Genomic DNA, 25,760 nt, shown 5'->3' with positions numbered 1-25,760 from the left:
AAAAAAAAAAAAAGAACCACAACAAAAAAAAACACCAAAAACCATTATTTTGCATAAATCTGTAGGGGCTGGGTGCAGAAAGCTTACAAGAGTATCATGTACAGTTCTTCATTATGTCCACGCTAACTTATGTCAAATGTTGTCATATAAACATGTCCATTTGAAGAGCATCAGTATTATTATTACCAAGCGCTATTTTTTTTGTTGAAAAATAAAAAAATATCAGGATATTGCTAATATCCATACTCAGCCTCGGCAAGAATAGTGCTTCTTCTGCTTAGCTTTCCATCAAATAGACACACAAGTGTCCAACTGGAGTCTCAATTACTTAAACCTGATAGAAACATCTAACGGCAGCTAAGATTTAAGTCAATTACCCTATCAATTGAACACGTGAAAGCATATGTAGCCTCCTAAAAGAAATTTGTGTTCCCTAACATTTTCACACTGCCTATCAAACTGCTGTCAAAACAGCATAAACACACCATAATATTCTCATCTTCACCTGCAGCAAACATCAGAAAGAAAAGTAACTCACCTGTACCACGTGTTTCTGAATCTCTACTAAGCAATCCAAAATGCTTTTCTGTCAACACCCTGACACATCCAACAGAACTTTTTCCTACCTTGATACTAACATACTTTAGACACGCTAAGTCTGCCCTAGAGGTTTAAAGTGATATATTCTGCTCCTGAATTTTTCTTTACAACTGAAATGCACAGTTTAATCATTAACAGATTTAGCAGAGGTACATGGGAATACTGCCAGTATGTGAGATTTGTACTCTTCGTGTAGTTCAGGCATCTTCCTGTAGATGACGTAATACTTACCGGAGAAAGACTCAGAGGTACAGAAGTCCCACATATTTAATCCAGCACAAACCTACAGCATTACTGTGTGTCTTCCACACACAGTTGCTTCCGTCCTGCTCTCTTTCAGTAGTGAACTGGGTCAGACAGCTTCTCCCAGATCAGCTCCCTAATCTGATTCACCATGCACCAGATAAAAGAAAGTGCCAGCATAACAGATAAGAAAGGAGTAAATGCCCAGGAAGCAAAGGCAAAAATAGACCCATCTCTTTAAACTGCCATAAATCCGTATTTCTGCTGTTCATAGCCCCACAGCATCTAGTAATCCTCCCTTCTATCTTTTTAAATTCAGTGTTTTAACCTGAAATATGTACAATATAAATACTGTTGAAAAATAATTTCTGTAACTGAGAACATGTTTAACTGTCAACACAAATGGAAACTGCCTTCAACAGGAATGAAATCATGTTTGTTGCTTTCATCTTCATGCATTTTTTTAAATAAAATTTCTATGTAAAATGTGTTTCACTCTGGAGAACTCTTCTGGACTCCAGAAGCTTTGTAATTTGTGTTTCAAAACTCCCTGCAAGATTGTACAACCTGAGCTATTCATTGACACCTTAAAGAAGCCAACTAAACCCACACCCATGAACTTCTTAAATATTGTTTAAAATGTATGGAAAGACTGTCCTTTATGAGACTGCAGAAGTTTTAAACTTAACATTAAGCAGTTTTGGAATTGTTTATAACCAACAACATTCCTAAACAATCACACGGCTTGTTATGCTGCAGAAAAGTATTATATGACTCATATGACAGTTTTGTGTCTTTGCTTTTTCTCAGACAATAGTTTGTAGTAACACAAAACAAACAAATAAAAATCAGAGCAGCATACTTAAATGTACCCTGCATACTGGATACTTGTGATTAAAACTGTTTTGAAACATTCCTTTTCTGACCAGCACATTATGTCATTATGGTTGTTCAGGGGGTTGTATTTAACTAAGAAAAGCAAGAAGAGAAAACTTGATTTTTATACATATGAAATGCTTGCCTTTCCTCTCTTTTGGCTCATCCTCCATTAGCCTCCACCAGTCTCTTCACACAATATTCATTACAAATCAGTGGTCATTACCAAAATTGCTTCTGTGTACAAAACAAAATAGCCCCATCTCTTTAAGCAGTATGGACTTATGGCAGCTTACATTTAGTGATACAGTTTTCATAATACAATCTCTCTGGATAAATTGTCCATTAGTGAGCCACAGCATTATGCTTAAACTGCCAAATTAGTTTTATATTAAAATACCTCACTAAGGTCAATGCAAATCTTCACACATGCATAACAGAATACATCAGGGTGTCTGTAGACTCAAACTTTAGTAAATCAGTTGACATTATTCATATTTAGGAGTTAACTCTGCAAACACTAAGATATGGTAAAAAGCACTTAAAGCAAGCTCATAATTCCCTGCATAATGCTTAACACCTGTAAAAACAACACAGTGTGTGCACCTGCGGCACCTCTGTAAGGTAATGCACCTTAATAACTACAGGCAGAGAAACCAGATGTTTTGCCACAGGAAAAGTAATTGAGTTCCTAAAAGCCAAAATAGCACAATGATGAAAGTCAAGGCAACGAAATACAAGAAAGCTCTGAAAGAAAGTACCTAAGGACAAAGTCCTGCAATCTCAGTTATTACACAAAATGAACAGCAATCCCCCTCCTTGTCTGAAAATGAATGACACTCAAGTGTTTACTACACAGAATTATTAAAAAATTGAAACCCAAACGCTGTTACAATCACTAGTATGTTACAATCACAAGTCATCATACACACTTGTTTTGGATAAGCCTTCCAGGAAACATCCATAAAGATTATGTAGGAGGTTTTCATAAGATATGCTGGGGTCACAAACCGAGCAGAGAAATAACTAGCTGTCCTGGGTTCAGCAGCGGCAGTCATTTTTTTCCTTCTCAGTAGCTGGCAGTGCTGTGGTTTTCACTTTCAGCATAGGAACACCACTGATAACACCAACGGTTTTAGTTGTTGCTAAGTAATGCCTACTCTGACCAAGGACTTCCCTGAGTCTCGTGCTCTGCCAGGGAGGAGGGGAAGCCATAAGGAAGTGGAGGCAGGACACCTGACCCAAACTAGCCAAAGAGGTATTCCATGCCACAGCATGTCATGCCCATTATATAAACTGGGGACAGTTACCCAGAAAGGCTAGATCACTGCTCAGGTCGGGCTGGGTATCGGTCGGCACGTGGTGAGCAGTTGTATTCTCTTCCCTTGTTATTTCCCTTATCATTATTATTGGTGGTAAAAGCAGTGGTTTCGTGTTATACCTTGGTTACTGGACTGTTCTTAACCTGCGGGAGTTACATTCGTTTGATTCTTCCCCCCATCCCTACATGAGTGGGGGGAGGAAGGGGGAGAGCGAGCAAGTGGCTGCATGGTTCTGAGTTACCAGCTGGGCTTAAACCATGACACCACTTCACAAAAAAAGTGGTTATTTTGCTTCTTGAAATAACACTATGAAATTCTTGAAATACACGAAGCAGCAAATACAGGGCATCTTGCGAATGTATGGAGAAGTACGGCAACAACACTCACAGCACACGAAAACATAGAAAGGAATCAAAAAGCAAGAGTTCTGAACACTACTTTGATAGGGAAATTTTAATTTCCTTTTAATATAAGGTTGGGAGGAGTCTACTTCCAGGTATAATTTCCACTGTTTATATTTCATGCTACTAAAGCACATGCAGTGTTTGAAGGCAGACTTACCTCTACCAATGCCACAGTCAGAATATGTTCCATTTTTGAGTCTGGGAAAAGGGCATTCACTTGTGGAGACATTCCAATCAGTACGCAGTTAGTAACAACGGATATTACACTCATAGTTTCAAAAGCCAGCTGAAATAAAACACAAATATATTTATACTTATGACATTATCTCTAATTTACCAGTCTTCAAAGTGCTCCGTCTTCGTTAAATCTTCAGAAGTTCCATTATTTGACTTTTTTTCCTTCATCTTTTGAATTCTACAACCTAAGACTTGCTTGGCAAGCAGTCCAGACTTCATCAGATTTAAGAACAGGCAAAGACAAGACCACAAGAAGGTCTGCAATACCACAAAGATCATCTAGCAACCCTGAATTTCTCTCTAGTCTGATTTCTCTATGTGAATGTTATATGTTTGCTGTGAAGAAATTAAACCCTATTCTTCCACAATTCCCTAGTACTGTGAAGACCTTGAGAAGTTATTAAGAGACCATTAAAACACTTCAGATGTAGGTAATGCCAGATCACCACCTGAATAATTTGGAATAATCTTAAAGGAAAAAAGGGGACAGGAAAGCAGCCTTATCCCTGGTACCTTCATGACACATAACCTCAACACATAGAAGTGTGTTAAGTGTTCTCATCTCACACTCATCTACATAAAACACTTATCTACAGTTGTATTACTGAGCATGTTATTTCCTCCAGGATGAAGGAAAAAGTGCTAAATTCCTAGCAGGACTGTCAGTCCAAACACTCTCATTTTGGAGGTTTTGTCCGAATGTTAAGTAATAGGAAAACATAAGGATCAGTCAGAATGCCTTTTTTAAAAACCAGTTACACAAGCTGAAATTGGTTATAAAACAGATTTAAACACATGAAATTACATACATCTAAGAAGCTCTTGACTGAAGAGCTCCCACAAAATGTTGGAAAATATTACTATAGTGTGACAATTAATTTTGTAGTATCATAGTTACTTATTCCAAGGTCCCCTCTGGAACGAGAACGCCTGACATTGAATTGCAGCAATTTTCACAGCAAATTAGCAGAAGTAACTTTCTCCTTGACAACAAGCTGGTGACTCAGCCCACCTGATTCAAACAATTCCAGTATTCCCTTAACAAATCTTTCAGCCAATGCTCTAACTTCCCACATGAATCAGGTAACAAAATGTTTAAGTCATTATTTTTAATTCATACAAAACAAATGCACTTCTACTGTTAAAAATCTACACTATAAAAAACCCAACATGACTGTAGAATCAGTGTTATAGTTTTTCAGTCTACTCCCTAGAATGAAATAAACTATTCTTGCAAAACCAAATGCTATTACCACACCTCCAGCTACACCTGGGACTTGTGACCACAGCTTCACTTATCTGATGGTCGCACCACTGGTGAATGCCACTATGCCATCAAGATGCTGGCAACATAAATTCAGATTAAGAAAATGCATCAAATGTTTAAACGCAGATTATAATTTACACATTTTAATAACTTGATAATAAAAATTTTCTCCTGTAAGCTCCCTTCATTAAAACCTATGTATGTGTATAATGACTGCACAGAATACTCAGCCGGCATATTTTTACAGTATGTTTTATTTGAGGTTTCCTGATTTGATTTCTTCCATCCCCCATTTGTTTCATTTGGTACCAACATTTAAAAGCCCACCAAATTAAATGATCCACTAGTTTATTATTCCTCTGTCTCCATTACATACCATTACTAAAGTTGTTAACTATAACTAGAATATGGATTGTCCCCTGGAAATTTCCTCCAACCTACTTCGCACTCATTATGACTACTATTACAGAACGCTGCAGTCTCTGGATGTGACTTGACAGTATTCTTTCTTTTTGGAAAAAAACTTTGGGTTTGGAGGAGTTTTACAGGGTTATTTTCAGTCAGAATCAGTTTACTGACACAGCAGGCTCCAAACTAGCTGGTGCTAGCATGATTGCATAGGCAAGCAACGGAGGACAGGAAATCCTTAACCCACTACTACAAGTGTGAAATTGTTTAGATAGATTACAGTGCTCAGGCTGTGCACAAAGATCCAGATCCTGCTGACAGATTCAGGTTATTTTAAAATTAGTCAGCTTGAGTACAAGTAATCACAAGGGCACACAGCCAAGCATGGCTTAGGAATCCACGCACTTACCTACCATTCTTCAATGTTTTTAAACCCTTGCTCAGCTCTGTGCTTCTGAGATTGCATCAAATGTTACCCTTTCTAAAACATGTTGGCTGTAAAGAGTACTAGGCAGTATCTGGCTGCTTTGCTTTGTTGCAGTTGCAACAGGAGTACAATACACATATATACAAACACTAAAGGCTTTGTTTTCTTTTCAAAGGCAACTGGAAGACATCTGGTCAAAAATCCTACAAAAAAAAAAAACAACCAACACTTGGACATACAGTTGGATAGATACTATCCTAAGACATTGAAGAGAACAACGTACCTGCTAAACTTTAAAGTGGCAGATAGGCCAAATAGCTTAACATGTTTGCTGAAACCTCTTTCAAAATATATAAATAGAAAGACACAGAAATTACCTGCCAAACACCAATATTTGCTGTGGGTTCTGCAAATGGACGCTTGTAAACATTACACATCTTTAAGGCATCAGAATATATCTCGGTAATGTTGTTTAACACTGCAAAGACAGCTGCCAGTGGATAAACACATGAAAAAAGACTCACATAGCCAAACTGTAAGAACAACTCCAGGTAGTCATCAAAAGTTCCCTGAAAAACAAAGCAAAAATAACTTTTATCCACAAAAAACTGTGAAGAAACACAGAATTAACAATATAGTTATAAATGTGCTGCCTCATCCCAAATCAGTTGCTTGGAATAACTGGTGATAGAAAACAACAACAAACAACCCAACCATCTAGTTAACCTGGAATTCTTCAATTACTTAAAACTTTTTAATAAGAGTAGGCCAAAGTTTTAATTTTTGCCTAATGCATTTTTTGCAAGTCATACTTCTTATCCTTATTACATGAAGTAATTGTATAACACATTAATCTCATTCAAGTTCCTGACTAGTTCAGTGAAACAGTTACAGAATGAATTGTGTGGGACTGGAAAATAGCACCATGCATTTAAACTGGCAGGACATTCTCCCAAAAGCACTGTGACAAGAAAAGTCCTTGTATTCCAGACTGTCTATGAAAGACCTAACCAGAAAGGTAGGCTGGTAGATAGGCGACTCTTTTCTGGTATTTCTACTTGCTTATTTCAAATGGGGTAAATCAGAATCAGTGGCACACTAGAAGGCTGAAATGACAGAATGCAGCACTGACATCTGAAAGGAACAGTTAGTGCAACAAAAAGCCCTGGTTTAGCAACTCTGCAATGCATCTATCACCTGATCTTTAAACCAAGAATGTGGGTACATAAATGCTGATTAATTATTCACATGTAGATCATTATATATATTTGCATATCAGTTTTGTATTACTTATAGTGCTCATCAGATTGCAGCAATTATTTGTGAAAGTGAAGAACCATTTTCAAGTAATTTTCAAGCTGCACACTATATAGTTGGGTCTGACAAACCAATCTGCAGGCCAGCCTGTGAAGAGCTACCTAACTTAAAACCACTGAGATTTTTCTACGGAAACATTTTGTACAAACTCTGAATTTTACTAAGGTCATCCTCAGGGACACTTGTCCAGGATTACTCAATGGAGTAGCAGTCGCACATTTGTCCCTGCTATCACTTTCTCAGACAACTGTTGCAAGCAGGGAGCGATCCTTCTGTGTTCCTCCTGCTGGTAACTGCACAGTATTCCCACTGCTTCCTCACACTTTTCTTATTTCGTTGCCCAGTACCTACTGACTTTTAGAGTATGAAAAGAAAAGGAGTATTTTTTTTCCTCCTACTCAATTTATGACACTTTATGCAGAAAAAGGAGTCTGATATGATGTTAAAGCAATTTCCAAGTGTGCCACTGTCAGCCACAGGAGCAGCACATGAACTATATCATCAAGGGAACAGACTCACCAAAGAAATTCAGGAGAAAATGAACTAGATAAGAGAAGCAGAAAGTTTTAAAATATATATATTGCAAGATGGTTTTACAGCTTAAACTCAGTTAAAGGCTGGAGATTTGAAAAGTGAGAGAGAAAGAGGACAAACAAGAGAATTGAATGTTAGAGTAAGTGAATGAAAGAAAACAGAAGAGCCTGAAACACAGAATTCTGTCAAGACTCCTGCTAAACTTGTCATCTACTAAGCATAGTCAAATGCTTCCCCCTTGTGACAGATTTAATTTTAAGAAATACTCTTGGCTGCTGGCAGCTCACAGCTTGCAGACAAATCAGTGGTTTAATATTGGATATTCATAAACACAGCACAATTAAAATATTTAGATTCAAAATAACACTAAGGCCTTAAGTACACAGTATCTTGAACTGAAACTGGGGCTAGCAGTGGCCAACTCCAAGGCAAAGCTGTAACTCTATAACTGACCTGTCAGGTCCCAGTGGTAAACTACTCAGGGCAGAACAGTTCAAAAGGTGCAAGTATATTTATCCAGCCTTGCATAAGAAGCACTGCACAATGTGACTCAGAGACAACGCACTGGCTTTTCATGTGCCAGCTGAGAATGAGAAGTCAGTTCAGGTCCAAGAGGCAGAACTTACTTTGTCACATATATCCATGCCTCATGCCAACACACAGCTTTTGGAGCTCTGCTGGCCTATTTGCAGGCACAGTGCTGGACTGTGCTGACTTACCAGTTCAGACACTAACAAGGGGATTTCTGCTGTGCTCTCCCTTGACAGACAGACACGCTCTCTAAATCTATTTCCCTCCATCTAAAGTGTTGGAAATACCAACCTTCCCAGAGGAAGGCAAGTGCTAACATTTGTACAGTTTTCCAATTGCAAAGGTAGCATTTCTTTTTCCTCTTCCCACTTCATGGCACTTTATGCAAGAAGAGAGGAATCTGATATAGTATTATCAACACATTTCAAACTGCCTTACACAAAAGGTTCACTGTCCATATAATTCTTGCTCTGGGAAAGTATAAATCATACAGTATTAAGACTCTTGTGACTATGGTTGCAGCATCTGATCCAGCAAGCTGTCGGTCAGTTTGTAAGGCCTTAACATATACACTGATGTCTACTTTGTCAATTCCTTTAGAACTGCATGTAATATATTGCAAAAATCTGTTAAATACGATTAAAATTAAAAGAGGTGGTCAGGAATGGAACTAAGAAGACCGCAAATGCCAAAGCTGTAGTTTAAAGAAGCAAGAGCTTCCAGCAGTAGTACTGGTTTGAAGAATTAGTCTCTTCTGCCCCCTCCATTTCTGGCACCACCCAGACATAAATGCACTCTCTCAGGCTATATTAATTGACAGTTTAAACTAGTATCTCTGCAAAACCAAACTAAAACAGACACCGTCTCCCCCTTCCCTGTGCCAGGCATCATTGTAGCTTTCAAGCTACCCTTGGAGATTAAGGGCATATTACATAAGCACTTCTTCCAGTGCTACGGGGTTAGGTAGTTCCAGATTCAGCTGTTCATTCCTATCCTTCAATCTAGTGTAACTGGGATCATGCACTGTTCCGTTTTCTTGATCCAGCACATCACAGGCCTGTATAAACAACACTATCAGCAGAACTGATGAAGCTGGAAATAAGCTGCCAGGCCAGAGAGCCAGAAATAATTCAGGTTGCACAGGTTCATATCTTTGTCAACTACAACCCAGAAAAGTCTGAACTCTTTTACAGTAATAAAACATACACAATAGGTGCCCATTTCTTTCTCCAAGTTGACTTGTTCAACTAATGACAGGTCTTTATCAATCTTCGGAGAACACAGGTGTTTCTTCATCCTCTTGTTATACCTCTTTTGGAGCCAGTAAGGAAGCAAGGACTCTGCCAACTGATTGAGGATCTGCGAAGTTATCAGCAAAGTGGCCAAGCTCTTAAGATACAAAAAAAAAAAAAAAAAGAAAAATTAAAATTAATAGAACTGTGATAAACCTATGATCGTTTCCAATTTTGTGCATTCTAGTAACACTAAGTTAATATACTATGACAAAAGAGGGCCAGCCTAACAGAACTAGCAATAGCATATGAAAAGTATAGGTGTTCTAGTCCCCATTAGAATCACAGAATAGTTAGGGTTGGAAAGGACCTTCAGATCATCTAGTTCTAACCCCCCTGCCATGGGAAGGGACACCTCACACTAGACCATGTTGCTCAAGGCTCTGTCCAACCTGGCCTTGAACACTGCCAAGGATGGAGCATTTACCACTTCTTTGCACAACCTGTTCCAGTGCCTCACCACCCTGACAGAAAAGAACTTCTTCCATTCATTGTTCTGTGCTGAAAATAACAAAATAGAGTTAAATGTTTAAGTACTTTGTGGATTCTGGACATGTCTTGGAGACAGTACAGAACACACTGAAGTATATTAAATGTCACAAATTTCATGTCTGGTATAGGTATGTCAATTGTTTTGCTAAAGCTCTCTTCAGAGAAGAGAGATCTTGAGTTAAAGTTCTGCTGTTTTGTTAATTACATTTAAAGAAAAAGAAAGCTGATGTAAAATACCAACTACAAATTATTATTGCTTTTACTTATTCTCAGCTCCTCATAGTAGTTATAAATTTGATCCTCAAGAGTATCTCATTAAGAGCACTACAGAGAAAACCATTTTCTAACAAAAAGGGAAAGAAGGAGGAAATGAAACTTTCCCAGCCTCATCTGTGTGAGGGAATAATGAATTTATTAGAAAACAGGTCCTCATTTAAACAAAGGGAAAAACTGCTCCATTCCAATTACGATTCTGCAACTGTGCCAGAGGAACTGAAATATGAAAGTTGGCTTTCTAAGAAAATACATAGGAAACATATTCATTGTCAAGTTAATAATTTAGAAAAGCAATTAAAAACTGAAGTCGTGTTCCAGTCAATCCTTTATTTTTCTAAATTTGTCAACATTCTGAATATGTTCTTGAAACTCACCTGCCTCAAAAGGTGCATATCAAACAGCACAAAGGCAATGTAGAAGAGAGATGCAAAACAATTTAAGAAGTTGAACTGCAAACAAAAATCTGTTATTAGTACTTAAGCAAAAGTTCAAATGCAGAATATCGTCTAACTTAACCTGACTAACAGCTTCCATTCACATGCTCAGTAAAATTTTCAATTATGGTCTTATTCAGGTTTTCATTTGACAAGCTTAATACTTTTCTAAAGCATGATGTACAAAGACAACTAAAATTCAATTATGAAATGTGGACATTAAAAAAACATGTTACCTTCTACTTAAGTTTCATCTTTTGGCAGTTTCCCCATACGTAATACAATAAAAGGGATACTCTAATCTTAATTTAGGATAATGTTTTTTTTTTTCAGACAAGTATTTTATTAAAGTATGTGCTGGATGACAGATCTCTCAACACGTACAACTGTTCCTCAATATATATTAACTAAGCTTTATATTTAATTGCTTCAAGAGGGTTTATGACCAAGAGAAATATTCCCTACTTCTAAAATGAGATATAATCACAGTATTGTACATCCGAAAAATCATAATCAAGCTCTGAAGTTTATATATACTTGTACTGCATACTTACCACTAGAACTTTTAGAATTAAATGATTTTGATATGAAGATTCCAGCCTGTGATTTTCTAAAATACCAACAAGATTATTGATTAGTAAACAGCAGAAGCACTTGCCATATCATAGAATCACAGAATAGTTAGGGTTGGAAAGGACCTTAAGATCATCTAGTTCCAACCCCCCTTGTCATAGGCAGGGACACCTCACACTAAACCATCTCACCCAAGCCTTCATCCAACCTGGCCTGGAACACTGCCAGACATCGTTATACAAAGAGTAAACAGACACCTTCCTCTATCTCAAAATCACTTAACTAAGAGGTTTTGGGGGCAGAAAGAATTTATACTATACCAGTGTCTCTCTTGACCTGTCAAGCTAATCTGATGCACGATATTAACATTCATATTTTCGTATATGACTCCAGTTCTTTTTCTACTGCAAAGGTTTCTCTTTTTATATCTTTCTTCCTCAGAAGAGCTGTTTTATAACAGAAAAAACACCCATCATTCTAAATACTTACTAAAATGTGCCTAGTTATTGATTGTTCTCTGGTTGAATAAATGCAAAACTAAATTGGAATACATTATGAAAATTAATATCAGATTTGATTCAAACCCAGTAAATGCTCATAGAAATATTCCCATCCATGTCCAAGGGATTTAGATCAGACCCTAAGCTCTAAAGCAAGACTAGAGTACATGAAGTTCAACAGATGTTGTACATGAAGTACATGAAGTTCAACTCATTCTAAAACCAAGATTTTTCAGTTCATTTCAAATAAACTATTGGCAGCTAATGTTTGAGCAAGGCTCATTACTAGGGGGGAGGAAAGGGAAATAATGGGAGATTTCCCGTTTCTCTTTGCTATTTTGTCAGACTGTACCTTTAAAGCTTTGGCTGAGCAGTAACTGAGAAGGCAGCACACAAGCAAGAGCTGTGTCAACAAGGCAATAAGGAGACACCTTCCCCTCCAGACCTTGCTCAGGACACAACAGCAAAGTTCTACTCTGACAAGGGGCGTGAAGGTGGACCCAACACATGGAAGATGCACTCAAGTGACTAAATGCAATTTTTGCTTTTAGCTTTCACTAAATGACCAGGTCTCATGATAAACAGGTATGCTTAAAATTACCCCACATAGTTTCCTATGCTTTGTCAGTCTATCTGTTTAAGTCAGATATTAGCTGCCAGGTAGAAGGGGAGGTAGATGAGCTCTTCATCCTATTCACAGCATGGCAGCATAAACACATTGGATAGCACAAGTTGTCAGTGATAGTGAGTTACATAAATACTGTTGCTACTTAATATGAAACATCAGCTTAAACCAAAAAAAATCTAGGTTAAAAAAAATCCCTGGGTTACCTCTTAAAAACATTTTAGTCTACCTGGTCAACACAACTGGGCATTTTGCATAAAGGCTTTTTCTTGCAGTATAGTGGGGAAAAAACAAAAAACAAAACAAAAAAAAAACACCCCTCCCCCCCCACACACAAAAAAATCCATTGAAACCTAAATATGAATTTAAAAGTTATTATTTAAATATAAACCTTGAACAGTCATAGATCAAGAGATTGCCTGCTTTTGCTATTGCTGCGGTCAAGTACAGTTTGCTGAGCCAATAATTTCTGTGTGCCAAACCAATGCACACTTTAACACCTCTTTTTATTCTGACTTCTGCATGAATCTCCCTTTTGCTTAATCTTTCTTAGGTTAATTTTCTGGGTGCCCAGCTTTAGTAACCTGGATTCTGTGCTGTAAACGTATGACATACTGAGCTACACAAACCAGTTAACTCCCCATTAGCCTCACCTATTACCTTTGTCTGAAAGTGACTGCACATGTCTACAGAAGTGCTAAAATTCAAAATAAAGACTAACATCTCACTATCCTTATGTTAGGTTATAAAACATAACACCCAATCTGTTAAGTCACACCCACAAGGGAAAAAAAGCAATCTATTATAACACCCCATCTCTTCTGAGAGTGCCCAGAGGAAAATATTTTAATAGGGATGTGAAATCTTAGTCTTTGTTTTACATATATATAATACACAAACACTCTCATATGAGATTTAGCTGGTGTTTTTAGATTTTGTTCCACTATCTCAGTGCCTCCATTCTCTGGACAGATAAATCAGTAGACTAAGATGTACTCAGCAAACCCAGGCTACAGGTGCAACTGCCAGGGCAGTCCCTCTGGTCACCCACCTCTGAGATCATCTCAGCAAAACTGATACTTAATTTTGTTACTGATACAGCCAAATAAAGAGCTAAATGGAAATGGGATTTCTGCAGCAAAGGCAGAGAGAGGCCGAGGAGGAAGGCAGGATCACTTCTGATGGCATGCTAGACTTAAATCAAATTAAACCAAACATGAAACTACAGTTTCAGAACACTCAAAGTTAAAATAGCCATCTCTTCTACCCCACAGTAAAAATCTACTTCAGGAAATTTCATTAGCATCCCATTGAACAAGAACTCAAAGTAATGTATTCTACAAAGAAACAAATTCTAAACATCTGTGACTCCAACTTTAGGGAAGAAGAGTAAACAACTTTCTTACCCCATGATGTTAAGAATTCAGCAGCATACCGATAGATACGGTTCATAATTTCAATCACAACAGCATATATGATACTGGGCACAAACAGCATCAAGCTGCTGAAGTTAGAGTCATTCTCCTCATGGTAATCCAGAGCCCACTCTTCCAAATCAAAGTAAATCATCATCACATACAGTGAGAAGTAGAGGCAAAGGCACACAAATGGTAAGGACACCAGATAAATCCGTAGCTGTCTCTTAATACTTGAGTACACTGGTTCCTCCCTCCCAGTGATGGGATTAATACCCAGGACGCCATGGAAGCCTGGTCTTGGTTCTTCAAACTGGCGTTTCATCAGCAGCGTCCCCCAACGGTATGTCATGGTGGCACAAATCCGCTTCCAAACTTCCAGTATCACAGTGGACCAGAGCAGGTTGAATGTGGCAAACATCACGTATTTGTCATAGTCTTCCCAAGCAAATACATAATAAGGAATCCCAATAACAGCCATTGGAATCAAAGCAAATGTGAAATACTCTAAGAAGGCAAAGTAGAGTGCAATGGTTTCACCAAAGTAGCAGCGTATCTCATCTGCAGAGAAAAACAAATCAATCACGACTACACTTAACATAGATGTCAGTATAATATCAAACTTGACTTTACATGAACCCCTTGGCCTATTTTTTTTCTAAATAATGGTGTATATTATATACCTTTTTATTCTGCCTTCTCCCATGTTCCAAAACCTCAGAAGGTTATCTGAATTATCTTTTTTATGTTACATATAAACACATACAGAAACATACGTACATATAATCACATGGCAAGGAATTCAGGTATCTCAGTACTTACCATATCAATATCTAATATATGGGGCAGAGAGAGAAACCAAAAGCATTCTTGTAAACAGCACCTACCACTGAATGGCTAGGATGGCACAGAAGACAATAGGTATCATGAAAAACCGAAACCAGGCTTTAACAGCAAGTGACATCTAACTTCTGAGGCTTGTCACTGGCATATATACACTTGGGAAACAAATTTGTTCCAGCCCACTTGTGGCCAAAAAGGACTAGTTGTGCTTTGCCAGCCCTCAAGGAACTAAAGGAATAGTTGGAAAGGTATACTGAAATCTTAAACATGTCAGATAGCAGAGCCAGGCTGAGACATTCCCTTCAGCAGACAACTGATACATGAAATACACACTGGTTGTACTCACCAAGACTGTCTGCCTAGTTGTTATAAAGACTTGAAAAGTGGATGCTAATGGATACATTTCACAACAGATGTATTACCTCCAAGGAAGCCATGATGTCATCTATCTTACTACTAATAAAAAAATGTAGGAGTATTATCCAACACAACCTAGACATGGCATCCCACAATAAGATCTAGAAATTCCTAGCAAACCAAGTTTAGAACACTGAAATCTGCTTTATCTTTGCCCACCTGGAAGACCAGTTTACTTGTATGCCACTGCTATGTATTCACCAGCTTAACAGAATTATTCACCAGTCATGACATCATGACCTCTGAACTGACACTGTAAATGTCATCTCTGTAATAGACTAGCACATCAAAACCTTATGTGCAATACCAGAATATTCTTACAGCTTATGGCTCACAAAACACTAGAGCAGATGTTCACAGTAGCCAATCCGTCACTGAAAGCAAGAAGGAAAGGCAAACAGAATCAGCACTCCAACATCCCTCTTAATACAAAATTTACTTGCAAGTTCAAGTGTAAGTCACTAGTACGATTTCACACTCCAAACACACAGACAGAAAGACAGCCCTACATTAGTACACACGTAACGGGGTTCCTGGTATTTACTTTGAAATTTTGTGTGTATTCAGTGTCAGTCAAAAAATATATATCTCTTACATAAACACAAGACATGCACACAGTAAGACCCCTAACTCTGCAGGCAGGCATTATCAAGTCAGATCTTTAAATTCCTGTAGCTCAAAAAACCTATCAAGCAACTGCAAGGTGCAGAGATTAATAATTAGGCAAACTCTCATATGATTATTTTCTTATTTTTAAGTAAGGTTTACAGGTTTAGAATCCAGAACTTAACTTTCCACATCACCAGGCTAGAAAATCATTTTCATTTTAAGCTTATTCAATGTGGAAAATATACTCAGGGATGCTGGCTTGCAACAACACAGTCTTCATACAGATAATGAATTTAAAACAAACAGTTGTAAACACACTTTTGACGTGCCTACAACTCAAAATAGTTCTGGGAATTCCAGACACTGAGGAGCTTTCCTGTCAAGAGAAAACAGTCTTGACTTTGCCTATTACTGCTTTACAGATAAGGAGCACTTGTAATGTACAGACTTGTTATATGGAAGCTTACAGACACTGAACCTGCAGACTGAACTACCAATTTCACAAGTCTTGAACCATTTCGGGAGGTTACATAGGGAATGTCAGAATAAGAAAAAACTTCCCCATCTGGTAAAAGAACAATGGTCCACGCTTCAAGATGATCACAGTGCAAAAGCTAAGTGTTGACACGGGAGTCACAGACAACGCAGAGATGATCAATGTGATCAAGCAATTGCCATTTATTACAAAGCCTTAACTCCTTATATACTATTTCTTACATGTACTTACAGTGATTTGGCGTATTATGATTGGATACATGTCTTGAAGACCCTTAGTGACTAACATGTAATTGGTTAAGCATAGGTGTCAGAACTTGACCTCGAAAGCTTGCCAACAGTCCACAGTTCTCATTAACTCAGTGAATTCCAGCTTCTTCTTATCTTGCTTGCTTAAGCTTCCTCGGGCCTCTCATGGCCTTGCTGTATCTTTCAGGATTATTCAGAGTTTATGTACCAATTATCCATTCTCCTGTGAGAACACTGCTTCCACAGCTAAGCCTTTGAACTTTCCCCCAGCTCCAACTTGGAAACGGACCAAAAGCCTATGTACAGAACTCCTACAGCCATAAGAAAGAAAATAAAGCACACATCCAGTGCTTCACTCCAGAACAGTTGTGCTGCAAGTTGTTACAACAAAAGATTATCCTATGGCCATCTTAGAATGATGCAGAATTTGATGTAGAAACCTCAACTGCACATGTCAACAAATCTGGAAACATGGATCCTTCCTTAACCAGAGCCTAAGCCACTCTGTCAATTCAAAGACCAGTAAAGGCAAAGATGAGTAAAACAAGGACTTTGGTTCACAGCAAATCAACTTGGGCAGAAAGGTAGTGTTAGGAGAGGTGAACTGCAGTGGGTAATTGGGGATGTGAAAAAGTAAACAGTCACTGAAAAAAACGGACTTCTTGGTATAATACTTACCTTCCACACAGGAGTTTCACTTTTAGGAAAGACCCTTGGTCTTCTCATACAAACTGAAGAGAAAACTGCTTCAAAAGAAACCCTCCACTTTATCTGTAGTGGAGTAAGTATTCACATACCTAAAGGTTGATAACCAACTTTCACTCGACCATACCAGCTGTGACAGAGCTTTTTCAACTCTTCTCTATCCTGCAGTGGGAAAATCTGAACTAGAATACCACTGGTCAATAATCTTCTCACTAGAAGGAAAAATAAAAAAAATGGTACCTAGTACTCCTTCAAAGACAGTGAAGTTGAGATAAGCAGACAGGTTACATGATGTACTTAGCAAGCCTACAGTTCCTTTGAAATAAATCTAGCAGTTAAATCCTAAAACCAAACAAATTATCTGCATGTTAGTTGAAAATTATTCACTATAGAGAGCAGTTGGACCTCTTCTGCAGCTGCAGTCCACTGGAAGAGAAAGAGTAATCTTTTTGTATCAATTAACAATTCCATAGGTTTGTACTATAATCAGTTGCAGCTTGAAAAGCAAAAAGTGCTATAGGTCAGAACTGAAATGCCATGCGTAGCGTTGTGGGAAAAGGCCTGGCTCTTGCATGTGAACAAAGAAAGACGTAACAAAACACTAAATTGAAGAACCATTTTTATATTATGGAAAATATACTAAAAACACTTTTGAATTACCAACGTGAAATATCAGTTTAGACTAATTCATAAATTACAACACATCTCCATTGCAAACAAACCAAATAGTCCACAATTTGTATTTAACTTTGTTATGGAAAGCAAAACTACCTGTATGGATAAACAATTAACAAACTGGCAGTTACAACCATATAAATATTAAAAAGAAAATAAATGCAAAACAAGGAGAGGGTAGGCACTGGAAGCTGTATAATAGTTATTTACCACTTCCACTCAGCATTTACTTGACATAACTAGAAAAATACCATAGCTATATAAACAATTATCAGTGTAAACTCATCTGACATTTACATTCATTCACATTTCTTGAGCTACTGATATGCACATCTCTTTCTCTGATGATCAATACTAGTGAATAAAGACACTACTATTAAAAGGATGTACAAGTATAAAGAGAAATTCTCCTAAGAAACTGCAGCATCTCTGCCAATGAATTAGTTCCAGCTGCTATAAATACAGCACTAGCTCTCATTGCTTCTTTCTCCTATGAAAAGGAAGCTCTTGAAGCAAAGGGGAGGATAAATGAATTCTAATGATTGAAAAAAACCTTCCTTCATATTGTGAAATTTATAGCTCTGAAACACTGTTATTCATTCCAGCCATTTTATACAAAACCAATCCAAGCAGATCATTATGTAATTTTTTTAAAACCAAATATTTTGGGTACTAATTATAAAAATAACGGATGACATCAATATATATGACAATTATCCAACTGAAAAGAGCATAAGGCCAGAGTCTCATCCTCACAAAAAACTGAGGATGGAAACCTCTCTGGGAGTCATCGGGTCCAACTTGCTACTCAAAGTAGCTCCAGCTTGTATCAGGCTGCTAAGGGCCTTGTCTAGAGAAGATCTGAAAGTCTCATAGGGCAGTTACCACAATCTCTCCGTTTCAATGTTTGATTACCCTCATTGCAAAAAACATGTTCTCAATATTTATTCACAATTTCTCTGGTTGCACTGTGCATCCGTTACCTCTTGCTCTGTTGCTTTGGAGTGATGAGAAAACAAAGTTGATCAAATAGTGGGATTTCAGTGTCTGAAGGATTTCTCTTCACTGCAGGACATTTGCATTTTTCCATCAGGATGAACGCTATCCTACATCAACACAGTGAATTACACGGGACAAAATATTTGGCTTACCAATTGATTTTCCTGGATACAGCTTTGCCTGAGGATATCCAGGGATCATTTTTTCATCTTTAGCTCTCAAATTTTCGAGTTCATGTTTGATGATATACTGACATTCTGCCATTGTAAGAAATTCATGATTGTCATCTAAATCAAAAAAGAAGGTAGTATGAAACTCTGCAGCAGTGAAAGACAACCCCGGCAGCAATTAACAATCAAAACCAACCAGAATCAGGAAAAAAAAAAAAAAACCAAAGTGACAATTACTGCCAATCAACATCCATTAACAAAAACTCCGCTGTTTAAAATACACATCTTGGGAAGACATTTTCTCTAACTGGCACATGTTGGCCACTACAGTTTTGAACTAAGAGAATGAATCACTCAAGAAACAAGAACACCCCTGAAGTCCTAATTGCTGGAGGCTGGGATAGTATACCAGCAAATACTGAATACTCTTGCCCTACTGAAAGGCTATTACTTAGGCATCCACTATTTGCCAATCCCAGAACCTCCTTTCTGCCCAGAACACCTTTCTGCCATTCAGTTACTGAAGTATTTTCATCTCAAAACACAGTGAGATGTCAGGACAAATCTCCAATAACCATTTCACACCAAATATCACAGTATCTTGCTCTTTATTGCCCATACAACCCAATTATATGCTATTTGAGACAATGAGTTCTTATAAAAATAGAGCAGATAAAACAAAGTAAGAAACATCTCAAAAAAATCTGAATTTTTAAGAGCTACAGCAACAGAACTATTGTCAACCCCATCAATTTACCATCAAGAAAACTGTAATTTCCTTGAGATAATGACCAACTGATTATTTTTTCCCCTCAGGAATAAGAAAGTATAAGGACGGCCCTGAATATACTAACTAAGAAGCTAAACCAGCAACAAATCTCTTAAGATTAAAAATAAAGTATCAGGTAAATTGGGGAACTAGAAATCCTAGTAAGAAACACAGGCTGCAGGGTTTCTTTTCCAGATGACACATTTTTCACCTCATGTAAGCATGGTCAATTACTTTATCCTCTGATCAGATCTGGATAAAACTAAAATTATATTAATTTTTGGTCTTTTTTTTAAAAACTATCTCTCAGGTACAGTAGTTTGAGCTCCTGCTCCTACTACAGAATCTGTTAGCAATGGCAGTCAGATTAGCATTAAGGATATAAACACATGAAAGAAATAAAAATGACCTTTGCAACTGATAATTCTTCTCCAGGCTTTCCAATTTCAGAAAAGTACAGTTGGAAGAGAAGAGACACTGCAAACAGTTATTGCGCACAGCAGCAGCAGGAGATAAACTGACACCAAACAAACAACAAAACAGTAATAAAGCTGAGTTTCAGACAGACCCAAGCGGCCTTGTATTGAAAACATGGTGAAAGTCATCACCCAAACAGGTACAGGAAAAGTATTTGCAATATTGAGGTTGAATTCAAATATTTACCTGGACAGGAAAATAAGTTTTGCCACCGTAGGGGGTTTAAATATCTTACAGGTAGCGCATTTAACAGAGAATGTTACTGTGTTGGCATCCCCTCAAAATTAAAAAGGAAAAGGAATGATTTCACTAATCAGAAGATTAAGATAAGCCTCAAAACTGACTCAGAAACTAAACTGCTACTTTCCTTTAATTCATAATGTTGATCATTAATCCTGCACTCACATTTCTCAACCTTTTTTTTTTTCTTCATTTCAGCACTTTCATAAAAGTAAGAGAATATTTGGAGCACGCAAAAGCATAAAGCAAAACTCAAGCAAAAAGTGAAAGCCATGTGAAAGAAAAAACATTTTTAATTTCATTATATGATCTGAATTCCCATAGGTAAAAATAAGTATTTTTTCATGGCTTGTTCTTCCCATTTTTGCTCACTGTTACCATCCCAAGGAATAAAAAGACCATAAAAGATTTATCAGTGTATTTGCTCATCTTTAGTCATAGCCTTCCAATGCCAAAGACCCCTAAAATTCCTTACCTGCAAAATCTTTGAAAGTTTTTCTGCTACTATATGTAAAAGTTCTCATTGAGTTATCACTACATTCCTTCACCAAACCCACAGTTTCAGCTCCCAGCAACAGCCTTAAGTAGGAAGCTCCAACTAGATAAATATTTTCACCTTCTTTTTCTGTGAGTAATGGTTTAACCAGCAGTTGTGCACCTTTAAAGAAAGGCAAAATAATGAAGAAAAAATACATTAAAATTAAGTCTCAAACCCCTTATAATTTAGCATCCATCATACTGGACCTAGTTATCAGGAGTGCTGAAGCTGCATAAGGGCGCAACAAATTAAGCCTTCAACAGCACCTGAAATGTGCTGTTCAGAATCTTGCAGGGTCACCCCCTTATTTAGCTTGGATCTTTTCCCCTAGTGGTCACATCATGTAAGCAACTGATGCTTCTACAAATGGCCCCACTCTTTTTAAGGAGACTAGACTTTTGAAATAGAAACATTCCTGATTTATCTAACAGAGGCCTAAAAGCAAGTTTTTAGCCACAAATCCAACAGCCACAGAAATATTACTGACAGTACGATACAAGCTACAACAGCCATAAATAATGTCTTTCTAAAAAATGTAAAAAAAAAAAAAAATACACCCCAGTCAGTCTATGGAATTACAAATTAATTAGCCTAACTTCAATTCCTGGAACTGAATAATACACTAAACTGAGTAATGAAGTATTGCCTTTGTATGAGCCCACAAGCTACCAAAACAAAAATTAAAATCCAACATGAATTTATCAAGATTAACTTGCTTACTGCTACCTCAACTTCATTCTACAAAACAGAACTAGATCTTATGGACAGGATAGTAGATGTGATGTGCCTTCATTTTCGCAAGGCTTAGAATGTTCCCATAAGAAACAAAGATGCTCTAGACAACTACTATAAAAACTGATCTCAAAACTATGTTGAAAGACAGGTTATCACTGTTTCACCACAAAAAAAAAAACAAACCCTGAAGGATTCTAGAGTTTAACAGACATGTGACCTTAAACTGATATTTTCATTAATAACTGGGTTCAGTTATTACATTTTCATCATACCAGCATGAAGCTCTACTCTTATATACAATTAAACAACTTCAAAAATGCAAAATGGAGTGGGCTTAGCTAATGAATAATTACCACAAACTACCTGAAAACTGGTTTTCTATGTCTTCATACTACAATGACAGCCAATTTGATTTCAAAGTGTTACAGAAGGTCATACTGTACTCACCTCCCTTTGCTTTTTTGTCCACAATTCTTTTAGTGAACCATTCTATGGTTTCCGCTTTGGCACTTTTAGCAAGCTCAATTACTACCAGAGGCCTGAAGTCAGACTCACAAATATCCAGGAAAGACCAGCTTTTTGCCATCTTTTGAGAGCTTGCTAAGCACAAAAACAAAACAAAAATGCCAATGTTAAATAAATATTTGGTATCAATCTAAAACCCATAAAACTTCATTATTGTGAGTTATATATGTCTGTGCTTAGCAAAGCGGCAGGTGCCGATTTCCGCGGACCTACTATAAAAAGCAACCTGTCCAGCTGCCACTTGGCAAGACGATACAGTCTTTGGTGGCATTTATGTCCTACTCTCTAAGTAGGGAAATTGTTCTGCTATGTATAGCAAAGCAGTAGTGATGAGAAAGCCAACAAATAAATTAAAGTAACAAAGAGATGCTATCATCAAAAACAACAGTTTGCAACTTCCTACCGTGTATTTGTCTGCAAATGAAAACAGAAGAGAACAATAGTCAAAGAGAGATCTAAAACCTGCAAGATTCTCCTGGTAAAAGAGGGCAAATACATTATACATTTAAGGAGACACCTTCTCAATTAATCTAGTGATGCTTTCAACATACCAAGGAAGCTCATACTAACTTGGGTAGGAGAGCGGGATATCTATCACACAGATAGGCAAATTGTGCACAAAGTACTTGTATGCCGTTTAAAGATATGAAACAAGTGTTCGGTGACGAAGTGCAGTTACAAAGTGTCGAGCATCAGCATAGTTTTATATGTAAATATCCAAATGATCTATGTCAACCTTTACAGAATCACAGAACCATTCAGATTGGAAAAGACCTTTAAGCCTGACTGTTAACCAAACACTGCCACATCCACAACTAAACCATGTTCCTAAAAAAACCATTACAGGACTTCTAAATACCTCCAAGGATGGCGACTCAACCACTTCCCTGGGCAGCCTTTTACAATGCTTGACATCCCTTCCACTGAAGAATTTTTCCTAATAGTCAACCTCCCCTGGTGCAACTTGAAGCCATTTTCTCTTGTCCTAGTGCAGTACCTGGGAGAAGAGACTGACACTCCTTGCTCCAACCTCCTTTCAGGTAGCTGTAGAGAGCAATAATGTCCCCCCTGAGCCTTCTCTTCTCCAGACTAAACAACCCCAGTGCTCTCAGCTGTTCCTTGTGAGTCTTGTTGACACTGCATCTTCAGTTTTTATATAAATGATTCTACAGAGATCACTATATCATTATCAATATCTCTAAGATGCTTCATACATCATCTCAGAGGTGTTAATTATAAGAAAAATTTGGTAACTAAGCTACTCAGTTAAAAAATAAACTAAAAACCAAACAAAAAAAAAAGACACAAAACAAGAACCAAAAAACCCTACCACAGACTGAATTTAAAACTGAGCAGAAGGTTTGGTGGGCATGGGGTTTGTTTTTTTCTTGCTATTAAGTTCACTGAAGATTTTATCTACTGTCTTTAAGCAGCTTTCCCGTCTCCTGCTCAAAGACTGAAATTACACGATTTCTAAGTAAGTTGCTCTAAGGATGCAGTTCACCTTTTATTACAGTTATACTTGTGTGATTCACAGAGAAATCACAATCTTCAGTATTTCATGTAAATCATCCTACAGAGTACAGTGATACTGCAAACATGCATATCGTAATAAACAGGATCTATTTGCTTTTAACTGGCAAAAAAAAAAAAAACAACAAACTTTCAAGACAGATTTCAACGGGGTTTTCAGTTAGTTTCACTTGCCAGTTTCCACAAACACAATTCTGCAGCATTCAGATTTAAAGCTCTGAAACCAAGTATGTGTGTCTTTAAAAGAAATACACTATATTAATAAAGTATTTAAAATCATTTTAGATACAAATTTGCATAAGCAGGATGAACCAAAGGAAAATATCATCAGGTATAAGGCACTGTGACTGTCAATAATTGACTATGCTGTGATGAGTCACTCCACCTCATTGATTCACTTTCCATAAGTAGTTTTATTTTTTTAGGGTAACGCGTGCCACATTGCATATGGTGCAATGTCAAGATTATTTAAAAAATGAAATGCACTAGATAATTACTAAATATTTCTAGTATCACTTTCCAGAACAGTTACCTTCTGCAAATAGCCTCTGTATAAACAGTATGCTACTCGTTAAACTTTGGTGCTATCAGAAGACAAGTTGGACAGGGCTTCGAGCAACCTGGTCTAGTGGAAGGTGCCCCTGCCCATGGCAGGGGATTGGAACTGGATGAGCTTTGAGGTCCCTTCCAACCCAAACCAGTCCGTGATTCTGTAATTTCTTCAGAATCACTGTGCCTGAAGTGGTGACTAAGTAAGATCTGATAATTTGGGGTTTATTACAACTGGAACCTAGAGCACGGTTTAAGCACCCTCCAACATATATTTATGATTTCCTATACCCGTTTTGAATGCCTGCCACTGACCCCACCGGATACAACTTGGCCTCTCCTTTCATACCTACGCTCAGCGTAACTTGCGACAGACCCAGAGCTGTGAGGAACACAAACAAAAGCACTTCCAACCCCCAGACTCCTTTCCCAGCCACGAAGCTCAGGAAGGGCTCCAGGCCCCCTCAGAACAGAGGGAGCTCCCCGGACGACCAGGGAAGAAAGGCCCAGCCGCATCGCCGCCGCCAGCACAACCAGTGACTCACCCTCTCTCCTTCCCGCCAGGCCGCGGTCCGTCGGCGGACACCGCCCTGTCCCTGTCCCCCCGTGTCTCCCCCCTAGCCCCGCTCCACCTCGGACGCCTCCTGCCGGGCAGACAGGCCGGGTCACCAAGGGACGGATCAACACCGCCGGCGCCCCAAGGCGGGGAAGGCAAGGCTAGGCTAGGCTGGGCTGGGCTGGAAGGCGAGACACTTCCCCCCCTCACGGCAGCTAGAACCCCTTCCCGCTGGGAGACAACTGTCCACCCTCCCATACCGGTAGTCACTGCAGGCTTCCGGCTCCACATCCCCAGGGCCGGGCCGAGCTGTGCGGTAACCTCGCTGCGGCCGCTGACTGGAGCTGCAGCGGGGCGGCCCCGCTTTGACACCGCCCTCCTCCCCCTGGCGGAGGCGGTGCTGCTCCGCCTCGTTTTCGTGCTCACGGAACAAGCGGTGGAATGTTGAGGGGAGTGGCGGTGGTGGTTAGGGACGGCCCTGTGCCGGTGCCGCAGTACTGTCAAAATGCTTTATTACCGTGTTTTACCAGTGCTCCTATGGACAATGAGCCCTCTTTTCTTCATTCTCTGTTTTTTGCTCATTTCTCTTCCCATGCTGTCTCTCTTTCCAGGCCAGGTTTCTTTCTGGAGCTGAAGCTAAAAGCCCTGCTCTTCAACTGTGTTAGTTTTGTTTGTAAACATATTTTCTACGGGGAAAAGAGGAAAATTTTGCCTTTTTGATAACAAAGATTTCTGTAGAAATTCCACACATCCACGTGTAGCTGAGAAGAGCAAAGTGTGCCTTGAAGAGCAGGAAAGGCAGAGGGAGAAGATGGCTGGCAAAATGAACTCTGCTGCTGGGTTTGTGGAAGTTTTTGTAACTTGTTTTTGTTTGTGGAAGTTTTTGTGTATTGTTTTGGACAA

The 25,760-nt window shown here is 38.4% G+C and overlaps 1 protein-coding gene across 3 annotated transcripts in view; it reads right to left on the bottom strand.

The window, feature by feature from the left end:
- ANO10 (anoctamin 10) overlaps positions 1-25,137 on the bottom strand; it is a 120,133-nt gene extending 94,996 nt beyond the window's left edge. For 2 of the 3 annotated variants that reach the window (XM_062603557.1, XM_062603559.1), the window contains exons 1-11: positions 25,118-25,137; positions 22,142-22,294; positions 20,897-21,079; positions 18,918-19,052; positions 17,184-17,303; positions 13,765-14,334; positions 11,215-11,270; positions 10,601-10,675; positions 9,373-9,555; positions 6,162-6,353; positions 3,603-3,731 (exon numbers count right to left, since the gene is read on the bottom strand). In XM_062603557.1, coding sequence (XP_062459541.1) covers positions 3,603-3,731; positions 6,162-6,353; positions 9,373-9,555; positions 10,601-10,675; positions 11,215-11,270; positions 13,765-14,334; positions 17,184-17,303; positions 18,918-19,052; positions 20,897-21,079; positions 22,142-22,280 — 1,782 coding nt within the window. In that variant the 5' untranslated portion in view covers positions 22,281-22,294; positions 25,118-25,137. Of the gene's footprint in view, positions 1-3,602; positions 3,732-6,161; positions 6,354-9,372; positions 9,556-10,600; positions 10,676-11,214; positions 11,271-13,764; positions 14,335-17,183; positions 17,304-18,917; positions 19,053-20,896; positions 21,080-22,141; positions 22,295-24,846; positions 24,880-25,117 lie in introns of those variants that run through there. The other variant, XM_062603558.1, reaches the window with a different exon arrangement.
- Between the last annotated feature and the right edge of the window lie 623 nt (positions 25,138-25,760).

The sequence above is a fragment of the Pezoporus occidentalis genome, unplaced genomic scaffold (assembly GCF_034315485.1).
Source record: "Pezoporus occidentalis ecotype Australia unplaced genomic scaffold, CSIRO_AGI_Poc_V1 ctg80, whole genome shotgun sequence".
NCBI classification, from domain to species: Eukaryota; Metazoa; Chordata; class Aves; order Psittaciformes; family Psittacidae; genus Pezoporus; species Pezoporus occidentalis.
The sequence above is the reverse complement of the archived record's forward strand: the minus strand, read 5'-3'. Positions and strand labels throughout refer to the sequence as shown.